The sequence below is a fragment of the Anas platyrhynchos genome, chromosome 2 (assembly GCF_047663525.1).
Source record: "Anas platyrhynchos isolate ZD024472 breed Pekin duck chromosome 2, IASCAAS_PekinDuck_T2T, whole genome shotgun sequence".
NCBI lineage: Eukaryota > Metazoa > Chordata > Aves > Anseriformes > Anatidae > Anas > Anas platyrhynchos.
This window is the reverse complement of record NC_092588.1, coordinates 21,570,336-21,583,878: the sequence shown is the minus strand read 5'-3', so window position 1 is coordinate 21,583,878 and position 13,543 is coordinate 21,570,336. Positions and strand designations below refer to the sequence as shown.

The following is a 13,543-nucleotide window of genomic DNA, read 5'->3' as shown; positions in this document are numbered from 1 at the left end:
AAACGGGGCTTCTGCTGAAATTGGAGGAGAGCCCTACAGGGCGCAGAAATTTCACTCTGAAACCTAGGCTCACCACTTTGTGCTCTGGAAACAGAATCTGTGTTGCCTACCAAACACTAAAATATGAAATTGTTCATTTTTCTTAAACTACCTCAGTGCTCCTGAAGCCACCTCAGCTTGAACTGGACAGATGATCTTTGAAAGGCAGTAGAACAATGCCAGCTCCCCTCTTAATTCATAAGGAGGTGGAAATGGAAGTTAAAAATGAAAAACCTCTGCTGCTGGCATTTATTATTATAAATGCTTTTAGAGAATGGGCTTCTCTTCCTAGTCTCTGCTTCAATCATTAAATGTGTGTTGAGGAAAAAGGGTTTGTAGGCAAGATGCCATATACCAATCTTAGGATTAAATAATGCTTTATTTCTCTACTGATAATATTTCAAGAGATGTTCCATTCTTTTGTGTGTTGCTGTCAGTAGAGAAGCACTTTTCCCAATGAGAATGAGGAGAGATCCTATTCTCTGCTTCGCAGACTTACCACAGGGCCAGAGTCTGAAGTTAATTTCATAAAATTCGGGATGTGTATGACCATCTGGAGTGTTGGCTTCTGTCTTAGCAATACCCTGGTATCTAGCAGTTCATTAATCTGCTGGATTTTTTTATAAAAACAGAGAACAGCCCATTCCCTTCCCATAACTGTGTTCCAATAAACATATCTGTTCCTCATTCCAGGCAGTTGCAAGAGACTCGGGGGTTCAGATGGAATAAACTGTGTTAATCTCAAAGCCCTTTCCAGCATTCAATAATTACTTCTGTCAAAGTGGGAGAAAAGGATTATTCTTGATGCTCTCAAAGAGGAAGTTAAAACCTAATTTCAGCTCTGTGCTGTACCGTGGAAGTGCAGAGGAGGACTTCCAGTGCACAAGGCTCCCTTGAATTGTCCTTATTTATCATCTGGCTCATTTGTTCTGATGTGCCTGGTAATGGTGGTTTTTTGAAGGGCTTTTTCCAGTCAATAGGAATTAGCTGAATATAACTCCTTTTTTTCCTTCTCCTTTCTCTTGTACTGATATTTACCTAAACACAGACCTTCCTTCAGGGATAAAAACGTGATATTAACATGGGAATCAACGTGTGTGAGCTGTGGCTTGGATCCCACTTCTAAAATACATGAAAGAGCTTTGTTAACCAGCAGGACACTTAATAAGGAGAGAGGATGTCCTAAGAGCAGGAAAGGCTCTGGCTAGCACTCTTGGACTCTGCTGCTATCTTGCAGCTATAGCTGATGTTAACCTTGGCTACTGTAGTGCACTGTATTGTTTTTCTCTCTGAATTTATATGTTTTCCTGATGTTTTTATAAAGTATTTAGAGATAAGAAGCAAGACTTTAGCCTGTTCTTGCATCTATTCTTGCTCTTTAGTCCTGAGTTAGCTGCTGTGATGGAGTGGGTATACCTTCTCTTGTCAAAAACAGTAGAAGTGTTAGTTCCAAATTTACTGCTTCAGCAAGAAAAGAAAAACACAGTCACGGCAGCAGCTTTGCCCTCGGTGATTTCATTTCTATGCTGGTGTCAGGAATCCAGTATGTGGGAAGGCAAATCTGTAAGTCACTTTTGGTGTTGATTTTGAGGCTATTGGGGTCAGATTTGACTTCATTTTTACATCTTGTGGCTGCCAGTGCACTAAGCAAAGCAGAAGTCAGTGTCCTCTGATGACATACCAGGGTGCCCCGACCTCTCCCCGTGCTAGTGAAGAAAAGGATCTGCAAACGTCCCCTGGTAGGAGTTCTGCATCCTCCCGACTGCTCTCTAACAGGAGGGCTGTGCAGCTGGCTCTTGGGGTTGAACTGAAAACCCTGCTTCCTATGGGCTAAAAGGGTCTCCACGCAGTGCTCACCAAAGGTTCATGTCTTCATCCCCACCATTTGTTATCCTGTGAAAGGTGTGCATGTCTGAGCGTTTGGGAATATAAGCTTGGATTTTGTCAAGCCTAGACCTAGCTTGACATGCCAAAGATAAAGACACGACAAAGAGAGCTTTGATCCAAATTTGTGTGCCCAAGAACTAGGAAAAAGCACAATCTCTGCGTTTTTCCCTTTGAAAATTCTCTTCCTGTTCACAATCAGTCTCCCAGAGAAACACAGCTCCTGGCATTTGTGAATTAGACAAAACTGATCGATTTACATTTTTCTAGCAGTCTGAAGTTGCAAATACCTGCCAGTTGCATTTACCTGACCCCATGCCTGATGTTGTTCTCAGGTTCCCAGAGATAAAAGGCTGTTGTCTGTTAACAAAGTGAATGATAATCAAGAAGACCAAGATAAAAGGTACGGTATTACTCCAACTCATACACCCAGGTACTAACAGTGGTGATCGGTTGGGAACTGAAGAAGCTATGATAGCCTGAGGGTTTATGGTTTTCTTCCAAAAGATAAAAGAATGAAGAGCATTTGAGGAAGCAAAATTTGCTCCCTTTTCATTTATTAAAAAATAGAATGGGATTATTAAACATGCAATTTGAAATGTAGCAGAAAGTTTCATGGTTTCTGTTTTGTTTTGTTCTTTTGCTGCTGCTGAGATCAGTAAAACCAGAATATATTGATAGTTGGCTATTGACAGCTTTTCTTTCTTTCTTTTTTTTTTTTTTTAGGGCAAAGTCTAAGTAACTTGGACTCAGTAGCCTGATTTATATAGTTTAATTTAACATAACTTTATGTCCACCCATATGCAAATAACTGTTAAAATTACTCCATTGGCAAGCTTTTGTTACTGATCTCAGATTTCAGCCCCTCTCAGTAGTCTAAAAGTTACTCGATGAGTCAGAGGAAGCAGATTCCTGCCTTCATTAAGGCTTGTGCACCAGGGAAAGCCTGTAGTTACAGAGAAAGAACAAAGTTTTTGCATTTAGGGAGCTATCTCCATGAAAAATCCTAGTGGAGAGGAGCTGCATGAGGTTTATTTCAATGTAGCTAATACAGGACTGCCCTCTGGGGTGTTTACTGGCTGTGCTGTGACAAAGTTTAATAGGTAGTAGGTAGAAAGTCACTGTTTCAGAGCAGGACACCAGAGTGTTTTGAGGGACAGCTTTACATCTGCCAACTCCAAACAAATTCCAAAATCGAGTGTGATCAACAAAGCCGGCTGTCAGTGGGGAGCCGAGCGAGAGGAACCCTGGTATCAGAACAGATCTCCTGGGCTGAAGACAAAGCAGAAACCTACTGAAAGGTTTATAGGTTAACAATCTAATGTCAGCGCAGCTACTGTGAGCAATCTGATTGTTTTCTACAGCAGCCGCAGGTAGAGACGTGGGAATGCTGCTGGGGGTTGCCTTGCAGCCACGATCTCGTTACTGATCTACCCTGATACCATGGGATTCCTGAGCCTGTTCTTGCAGAGGAGCATTGGTACCAGGCTCACATCAGCAGTAGCAGCCCGTCAGCAGCCTGAAAGAGCATGTGTCAGCACATGAATTTTGCTGTTCCTCCTATTTCACATGCAAATTATTTACTGTTAGTGATTCATGCCTTGTGTTGCTCTCTGTGCTTACTTTGTGCCCAAAGGTTGTTGCACTGGTGGATTGACTTTGCATCCAAATTATAAGCCAAGACAAAAATAACCCCAGATGTGCAGAATTTTATCGTAACAAGTCCTACAAGTCCTTGGGACCTCTCTGCTTGCCTGGCAACGTCGTGTGCCCAGTATTTGTTAATGTACTACTTGTTATGGGGTTGAAAGTGCACACATCTCCTTCCCTGCCATCTCAGACCATTCAGCTATCTGAGGAGGAGATTTACTTTATGGGGACAGTCCATAATGCTTTTTGGTTTTGTCTCCCAGAAATTGTCTCAATACCACGGAAGCTCAGAGCAATTTGAGCGGGGGAGAGAACCGCGTGCAAGTCCTGAAGACGGTGCCCGTTAACCTGTCCTTGAACCAAGATCCGCTGGAGTCATCCAAAAGGGAATACAACACAAACGTGTCTGGCAGCTCGACGCCAATCACGGGGACTGGAGTGACTGTGGTAAAAGCAGAGGAGTTCACCCCTGTTTTTATGACCCCACAAGCACACTATGCAAGAGGAGAAAATGAGGAGCACCGAGGGGTTATCTTCGAGCCATACGAAGTGTCCAACATTGCTCCCCACACAAATTATCTCAAAGATGACCAGCGCAGTACTCCTGACAGTACCTACAGTGACACCTTCAAAGACGGAGGAACAGAAGTAAGTTTTTCATCTCCAATTAGCATCTCAGAACTCAATAAAAAGCTGTAAACAAGATAAGGAGATTTGAGCTTGTAAACAAGATAAGGAGATTTGAGCTGTCCACAAGAACCATTAGAAAAACAGTAATGCTATTTGCAACAAAGTCATCTTGTCATGATCCTGTCTGTCTGTGCTCTCGTTATAGGGGGACACCATGAGGTGTTTCAGAAAACATTTTTAAAGTTGCTTATTGCAAACTCGGATGGTAACAGTGATCTTTTGTCTTCAGGGATATTGAAGCAAGTAGAGGATGGTTGCCATTCTGAAAGATCTGTTGTCCATTAACTAGATCTGCCTTCAGACCTATTCAGAGCAGTAAGAGACAGCAGCCAAAAATTTCCCAGTAACTGGGAAATTCTTGATGTTCTCCTCAAAGTGCAAATGAGCAGTGCCAGTCTGTGCTGCTGGATAAACCTAATTTATTCAGGAGCTGTCTGTGGCACCAGGCACTGCTCTGCAACGTATGCAAGTGAGCTAAACTAGTAGAATGAATTGGCTGGAGGGGAATGGAGAAGTTAACAGGCAGGGAAAGAAGTACCTCTGTCTGCTTTTGCCTGCAGCAAAATAATGCATACAAGTCAGAACTGTAGAAAGGTAAAAATTATTTAAGGCTGACAGTGCCTCTGCAAGTAATTAGACATCTTAGGTGGTAAAGCTCTCCTCGGATTTTCTCCTCCTCTGTGAAATTGTACAAGTAACAAACAAAAGCACAAGACAAGCCACATTAAGGGTGGGTGGCTCTTACTGAATGTAGGAGAAATTTGTTGTGTTTTTGTATGCCTGTGGTAGAAAAGTAAGTTGTCCCCACACAAGCAATGTAGATCAAGCCGTCTGAAAGTGAAATCCATTTTAAGATCTAGAAACGTTTCTAGGTCAACTAAATTAATAATTAATGAGGGAATTCCAGCTTGCCATTGCAAAATCAGGAAAATCAAACCTGGGATTAGAAACACAGTTGTGCATCAGCAAATCACGGTATTTCAGCTATTTTTCTTTGTTACTGGTCAACGACTTTTTATGGAAGTCTGCTGATAATGTACACACAGCTTTCCCTGCGGAGCTGCAGCTGAGCAGTTCTACCACCATGCTGGTTCCTGAGGGGACCTGCTGCTGGAAGCTACCCGCACAGACAGTCTGTGCTGCTCAGAGTGCTGTGTCTAAAGTGCAAAGTTGTTCAGCCTGGTGGGTAAAATGGGAACTTACATCTGTTCTCTGTCCTTGCATCTCAAACTCTGTGTTATGGTATCTGTCATTTTAAATTTATTTAAAAAAAATATTTTAAAATTATTGATAATCTTTTAAAACAGAGTATGATACTTGCCACCTAGGCTTTCTCTGCAGCCTGTGGAGAAATAGGCAGCTCAAACCTAAGAGCAAAAGTGGGGGGAATGAATTTTCAGGTGGCATTCTCTCCTCTGTGTCTCCACCTCACCTCTGTACAGGCAAATGAGCTTTAACTAGGTCCCCATCTGTAGCTGCTTGAAATATAGGTGAGCTTAGTACTGCTGCTAGCAGCCTCCCAGCCCAAAATGTTCACGTATATGTGACCCAGGGGAGCTGGAGGAGCTTTCCCACCTCACTGCAGAAACACTTCGCCTGTCCCTTCATTTGTTCTCAACCACTGCATTTCTAAATACTGTAGTATTTAGAAACAAAAAGTATTTTAGAATACTTTTACTTAGAAAAAAAAAGTATTTCTAAATACTGTAGTGTTTGAAATAGTTTTAAGATGTTTACTGAGTGACTCAGTTCTGTTATACTGAAGGAGCGCCGAGTTTTTATAGATCCCTGTGGTAGTGGATGCCTCGGTTGATGTGTGTTGTGTGCTTTTGGTACAGTTTTAGGAATGTAAACATACCTTTCTCATCTCTTTTGTTTTCTTACTTAGCTGTGATTAATTTATGAGTCCTTTATAATGTAGGACAAAATTTTCAAGGATAGGTAAGTAAATTGAATGTTGGAAGGGACCTTAATGATCATCTAATTCCAACCCCCCTGCCATGGGCAGGAACACCTCCCATGAGACCCCATCAGAGGTTAGATTTCTTACAGTATTTAGCTTATATATTCTGATGTGCATTAATCCTTGACTTTTGATCTTCAGGAAATCCTCCTACCTGGTACACATTGCATTTGCACTTCACTAGTATCTTACTGGGTATTTATTGTGGCACAGTTGCACATCAGGTAGAATTAAAAATTGGTTAAAGATGACCTGACTTGAGGCTTCTGGAAATGAAACAGCTTTTTATTGATGAGTGGTGATCACAAAATAAATCCTGGAGATTAAATGTAATGATCCATCAGGGAATGAGAATCGCTAAAAATGTGTTTCAGGCAAAAGGCAAGCGAAGAAGAAAATGCAAGGCTTGTGTAATAGAGTACAAATGGGCTTGTATGCAGAGGCAGGCAGGGTAAAAATCCTTGCAATAAGACTTCATTTTTGAGAAATTCACCTCATTTTGATAGCTTTGATAGGTGTGTTTTCATCTTGTGAAGAGCGACTGTTGGTCTCATTCATCTAGTAAAGTGTGCATTTCACTCCAACAGAATGGTATATTGGAGGTGAAATACTTTCACAGACTCCCAGGCTGGCTGAGGCTGGCAGGGCCCTCTGGAGCCAGCTGGTGCCACCCGTGGCCAAGCAGGGACACCCAGAGCCAGGGTGCCCAGCACCACGTCCAGGCGGCTGCTGAAGGGCTCCAAGGAGGAGACCCCACAGCCTCTGGGCAGCCTGTGCCAGGGCTCCGTCACCCGCACAGCACAGAAGGGCTCCTGGTGCTCAGGGGGAGCCTCCTGGGGGCCAGCTTGTGCCCAGGGCCTCCCGTCCTGGCACTGGGCACCACTGCACACAGCCTGGCTCTGTCCTCCCTGCTCCCTCCCCTCAGGGATGTACAGACAGTGATGGGATCCCCTGGGCCTCCTCTTCTCCAGGCTGAGCAGTCCCAGCTCTCCTCAGGGTGCTTCAGACCCTTGATCAAAGCCTTAACCTACATCAATCTCTATCAATTCCAGCATAAAGACCATGGACACTCCACCTCAATTTTTAGGGCTTTTAGTTTTAAATGGCTGATGGTTTCTTCTGAAGCATCCTTAAACAAACACAATTTTGCTCTTATTGGTCTTTTAATTCTGTTTGTATCAAACTATGCATAATTGCTGTTTTCATTTTTCAGAAGTATCGCAGTGTGTCAGTGGGGGCTGAGGAATATATTTACGAACAAACAAGGTATGGCATAAACTTTGAAATGTTTTGGCTGGCATCACAAAAGAATGTATCTAGGAGGGGCTCCCACCCTCCCTCTTGTCACCCTGAGGCACCTGCAGGCCTCACTTGACACTGACCAGCATGGCTCTCCCCTTCTCCTCCTCTGTGTGGTAGCTTTCAAATCTGATGGGTTTGTATCTTCATCTATTATGTTTCCCCAGCACTGTTTTGGCTTGTAACTCCTCTTGACCCCCCTGGAGTTATGTGAGATTAAAGCTGTTAAGCGAAGCCCCCCCAGGTAACAGGGCAGAGCTTTGACAGCTGGGTCAGGGAAGATCTTTCCCATCTCTCAGGACAGCAGGATGCACAGCCCAAACGTTCAGGATGGCTGAACTGGCTCCACTCACCTTATGAAATTTGGCTTTATCAAATTTGGCTTTATCAAATTTGGCTTTATGAAATATGGCTTTATGTTTTTCCTTCCAGTTTTCCTACATACTCCTTGTCGGCTTTCCGGGAAACCCTCTGTCTTTTTATACCGCTTTTTGTCATTCTTCATGTTTACCTACAAAATTATACAAGTAAAACATTTCTTAAAAATCATGCAAAAAAAAAAAAAGATTTCAAGGATTTTTGAAAAAACTTTAGAAACTGAAATTCGAAAGGATTATTATCCTCTCTGCTAAGCACAGAAAAATGAATGCACAGAATGGGCAAAGAAAGCATAGTCGCTTAACTGCTGAAGATTGCTATCAGTAAAATTTGTAAGCTAATGCTTAGTTTTAATCTTGTGAATAGTTCTGTTTATATCTGAGAGATGACTCTCATTTTAGAAACACGAACATGCCTGCATTTTTTTTTCCTGGAGTAGGCATATGATTGCTTCTGGAGTGGAGGTTTCTTACAGCCTGGTCTTTTTTTTCTGAGCAATATTAAAAGAGTCATTAAGGTCTTTAATAAAAAGTGCTCACTTACACCGGATATTTAAAAAATTGGATTTTGAAGCAATGGTTATCAGGCATTAAGTCTTTTGTGCTGTGACCCAGGTCTGCTTTAGAAGTTAACCTCCAAATCTACACTAAGAAAAGCAAAATATGTCTTTCCTGGGAATTGTGTGGAAGTGGTAAGTGCTCGGAAATGAAAGGTTTGGATTGAAAAAGAGCAAGTGGTGAATGTGAAAGCAATTGAAGACCTGATACAAGATTCCTTAACTACATGGGGCTTTAGTACCCATGGTGAGATTCAGAATAGCATTATAATCATCTGAGTGACTGAACTAAGTGTTAAGGGTAATAGCAGTCCTCCTGTGTACTCCGATTGCCAGCTGGGAACAAGACGAAACTTCCCAAGTGGTACCACACGGAGACAGCAAAACTGGCCAGGTGCAGCATGTCTGGGCTTTACGTTCTGTGAAGTCTTTCTGAAACGCACACATTTCCATTTATAAGCTAGATTAAGCTTTTAGAAGCTCGTAGAAATTGCCTTCATTTTTGGTTAATGATAAACTGAAACTTCTTCCTTTGGACAGAAAGAGTGGACCAGAGCATTTTTACTTCCACCCTCTCTTCATGGATATTTAAAAAATATTATTATTATTCATGCATTTTAGTGCTTCCCCTCCACTGGATAGTTAAAAAAGTTTTCTCTTTCCCTTTTTTCCATATTGCTATGGCAGTGTTATGATGATCCAAAGTATTTGTTTGAACTGGAAAGTTAAGGTTGCACTTATTTTAGAGCAACGTATTCATTTTTTTGGTTCTTCTCCAGCACAATTTAAATACTGTGCTGAATTGGGACCTGTGTGAAAATGCTTCCCCCGTGTCCTTAGTTTGTGGGGACATCCTGCAAGTGCCTTGTTGCGTTAAAAAAGAATTGGCCACGTTCCTGATGTGGCCAAATGCAGTTTGAAGACAAGATTTATTCTGCAGGGCTAACATTATTTTCCATTTAAGAGAATGTGAGGAGCTGCGGGCACGGTTTTTATTGGATTATTATTCAAGCCCATCACTGGAGGAGGCGGCTGGAAGAGGCTCTGTGGGAACTGTGTTCAGCTAGCAGTTCACTTGTTAATCGGGCTTTAAACTTTTCATAGCTCGTGTCCTGCTCCTAAAGATAAAAAGATCTCCTGTGAGGGAGGGTTTTCTCTACAATCTCACTTCAGGCACAAGGGCAAGCCCTCCCTTTTCTCTAATTCTTATATTTTTTCCAGCGGAGGTTGCTTAATTGCAGAACCCAACTAAATCTAACTGTTTTCTTCTGGTTAATTTGGAGACTTGTAAAAACCTTGATAGCATGTTGTCTGCAAGGAAATTAACTTTCTGTCCCTCCTGTTCGTGTTGCTTCTCTGCCCTGTGCTGAGAGCAGCAGCTGCACTTTCTGTTCTCCATGTGCATCTTTTGCAGCAAGTTTTGTCCTGTTCTTCCTGACTTGTTTTTTTTTTTCTGTGGCACTACTAAGTTTAAATGTCTGTGGAGGCAGATGATTTCCCTGTAATACTGTAAATTATGCCGTGTTCCTTCCTAGCACGTGGTGCTCGCTGTGGGGTGCACAGCCTTGTTCTTTGTGATGCTTCTTTCCAAAGTAAGTAAAGCTGTGGCCTATGATCCAAGAGACTCACAGTCCAGATAGTTTTGTGCTCAATCTCCAGATCTAATGAACTTGAAAAAAGGAAAATTGTATTTTTCTGTGCTTGCGTGTCCTTTTCCTGGAAATTTATTTATTTTATTATTTGCTTCCTATGCCTTAACGCCATGTGTACGTACCGTATGCGACATGCAATGCATGGAAACAAAGAGAAAGAGAAAGTGATGTCGATTTTCCTGCCGTTTCTTTCCCTGTCTTTTCAACAGCACTTTTCAGTACACGCTAGAAGCTACCAAATCCCTGCGCCAAAAGCAAGGGGAGGGGCCCATGACCTATTTAAACAAAGGACAGTTCTACGCCATTACCCTGAGCGAGACGGGTGACAACAAATGCTTCCGGCATCCCATCAGCAAAGTCAGGGTATAGTCCAACTTCTTTCCTAGATGGGAACGGAGCTCTTCAGATAAGTGTAGTTGTGGTTGGTTGGTTTTTTATTTTCTTTTTTTATTTTCTTGTGGGAGAGGACGGAAAAAGGTTATGCTTATGCCTGGTGTAAAGGTGGGAGAGTGATGTTGCTGGTGGCCTCGAGTATGTTGGGGTTAATCAATGAGTTATAAGTTAATTGATTACATATGTATCTGCCTTAGTTTATGGTTTAACAGAATAATGATCGCACAGATATCGCTCTCAACATCGATGAACTTATCATTGCCCTGATAAAAATAAAATAAAATAGGAAAACTGCTACATCTGCTCTGCAAGTCCATCTTGTGCACTTCAGCAGGTGCTCTCCGGAGCATTTCAGATAAAATGTGAAGAACTGCACACCATCCTTTGTGACACCAATTTTAAAACTCTGTAAGTGTGAGATTTCACTCGATATTCACCTGGTATACCAAAATGGATGATTTGCATCTTGGATTCTGAAAGCAGAGCTGGAGCTGGGTGCTCAACAACATCTGCCTGGCGAGCAGGCCTCCTGATTTCCCTGGCAATGTTTTGGAGTAAGCAAATCCTAATCCCTGTAACCTTGGAATGAACAATGAGCCTCAGAGTCGCTGCCCTGCCAAGTTCACCCTGAAGCTGAAAGGGCTGCATATGTATGAGGTTGCAAAAGTGTTTCCATCCAAAGAAATGAAGTACCTTCAAAATGTTGTGACTCTAGTCACACAACCCAACGAAAAGCAATGTCAGTGAAGCAGATGACAACCTATGTGCTTCTGTCATAAGTTTGGAGATGCTCTTCTTAAAGAGAAGCAATGATTTGTAAACCTGAACAGGGGTTAATTTTTGCCCTGGTTTCTGAAGAACACGAGGTTGATGACAGAGTTTCATTTTGGCTGAAGGTGATGTAAGACCTCCCTACTGGTGAAAAATCTCTGCACCTGACAACCACCCTTTGTAGTGCCAGGTCTAGTACAGCTGAAAAGGAATTGGGAGCTCACTGATCTGGATGAAAACCAATCCTCACAAGTGATTCACTGCATAGCCACATGAGTTTTGAAGCCGTGGCAGCTGAAGAGATGGAAACTGTAAAGCAGAGATGAGACCGTTTCTTCTAGTGGATGGATGGTTTAAAGAAGATCATGAAATCCCACACAACTTTCACGATAGTGTTGTGTTTGCCAGGTGCCCACCCAAGCAAGCGATGAATTTACTGCCAATTCCATTCAGACCTGACAGAGGGGCAAGAGGTTTTGAAGGTATTAACCCTCTACAAGTTCCACGTTAGTGGTTCCTAGAGGAAAAAGACTCAAATGAATGCTGCCCTTGATGGAAAAGCTACAGTCTGAGCTGCTGGTTCTGCTGAGTGTATGAGCTGAGCAGCTAGCACACACCTGCTGGCCAGCCAGCGTGCATGTCAATTCTGATCTAGTTCCTTGCTTATGAAATAATTTGTTTGTATTTTTTAAGAACCTGGTGACTCAGGGCTAAAGGAAGAATGGAAGCAAAAGATGTTCACAAGTTAATTTTTTTGTCCTCCATGATTTCTTTTCTTTGCAGGTTACCTAGCACAAGAATTTTTTATCGTTTTGTATTTTGTTTTTAATTTTGTTTGACTACAGAAGGGGGCTCCTGTGAAAAAGCCTCCATTACTCATGTGAAGTTTTGCATAAAATTTCAATCTGTTTCCTTTGAAACACGCGGTTTAAATGAGGGGAATCCAGAACTTAAACTGAAAAGCTCAGTAAATGTTCACACTGAATTTATCATTGAATGCATGCATGCAAGAGCCCTGTTCCTAAGAAGGGTATTTGGACTACACGCTAAAGCTGTATATTCATGGAAGAAGATAAAGAAAAGCATCAACATTGCCACCACTCATTAATTATGCTCTAATACTTCTATTTTACGGAATAAAAATTGTGTGAGTTTTTGGCTTTTGCAGCAAGTTACCTGTTACATTTTTTGTCAGGACCTATTATTATTCATGTAACCCACACAAATTGGGTTCTCCTCTTAACTCCCCAAAGCACGAAGATACCCCATGAGACTTCCCTCTGAAGTTCTTGTTCCTCCCTGGCATTGTCACCAGTAACCCATGCACGGCTGAACTGCTCTTTGAAAATGTCCTGCCTTTACCCAGGAAGCCGGAGCTTCATAACGACACCACCATTGCTCTAAAACTGCATTTCTCCTAGGAAATATTCCATTCTTGGGCTGGAATAAAAAACAACCATCTTTTACAATCCAAGTGCTGTGGGAGGGCAGTGAGTGGATCAGCATTAGAAGCGTATGGGAGAGTTTAACTTTTGTGGGTTTTGCCTATTAATTACCTACTAACTAATGCACCTTCTGCTGTTGATTTTCTTAGAGCGTGGTCATGGTTGTTTTTAGTGAGGATAAAAACAGAGACGAGCAGCTGAAATACTGGAAATACTGGCACTCCCGGCAACACACGGCAAAGCAGAGGGTCCTTGACATTGGTACGTATGAGAAGACGTTTTGGAGAAGATGGCAGAGTGTGTGGAAAGTCCTGGTACCTTGCAGAAGGATGCAGTGGGATGCATTGGCAATGTGTGCATGGCTTGCATGTGTGCATTGTATATATGGTCTAGGAAGCAGGGAGGAGACCATGCAGAAGGAATGGTCCAAAGTAATTGCAAAGAAAATCTACTTGCACATGTATTTGTTATTGTTCCCTCTTCTGCTGCTGGGAAATCAATGTCTTTGCCTCCTCAGCAGTGTCTGTTTCTTTTTGTTTCTCAAAGGTTGATCCATTCTTTGACCACGTATCAGTTCTGTTAGCTAGTCAGGAGGCTTTCCAGCCCAGGAAGATGTGAGTGTTTTGGGGCTGTGTCGCTGCACGAGCCCCAGTGTTGTGTAAGCCCATCCTGAGAGCTGAGATGCCATCACGATGGTGACAGCAAATGAGCTCCCAGGACTCCCACACCTCCCATTTTTTGAGTCTTGTCGGGTTTCGGAGAGAAACAAGGGAGAAACCCCGAGCCCTGGTGTGCTATCCTGAGGGACCTGCTCACTGCCATC

The 13,543-nt window shown here is 42.5% G+C and overlaps 1 protein-coding gene across 1 annotated transcript in view; it reads left to right on the top strand.

The window, feature by feature from the left end:
- Window positions 1-13,543, top strand: part of GRHL2 (grainyhead like transcription factor 2) — a 60,143-nt gene that overhangs the window by 12,536 nt on the left and 34,064 nt on the right. The window contains exons 3-7 of the mRNA XM_027452539.3: window positions 2,259-2,326; window positions 3,837-4,221; window positions 7,440-7,492; window positions 10,321-10,474; window positions 12,870-12,981. Coding sequence (XP_027308340.1) covers window positions 2,259-2,326; window positions 3,837-4,221; window positions 7,440-7,492; window positions 10,321-10,474; window positions 12,870-12,981 — 772 coding nt within the window. The remainder of the gene's footprint in view (window positions 1-2,258; window positions 2,327-3,836; window positions 4,222-7,439; window positions 7,493-10,320; window positions 10,475-12,869; window positions 12,982-13,543) is intronic.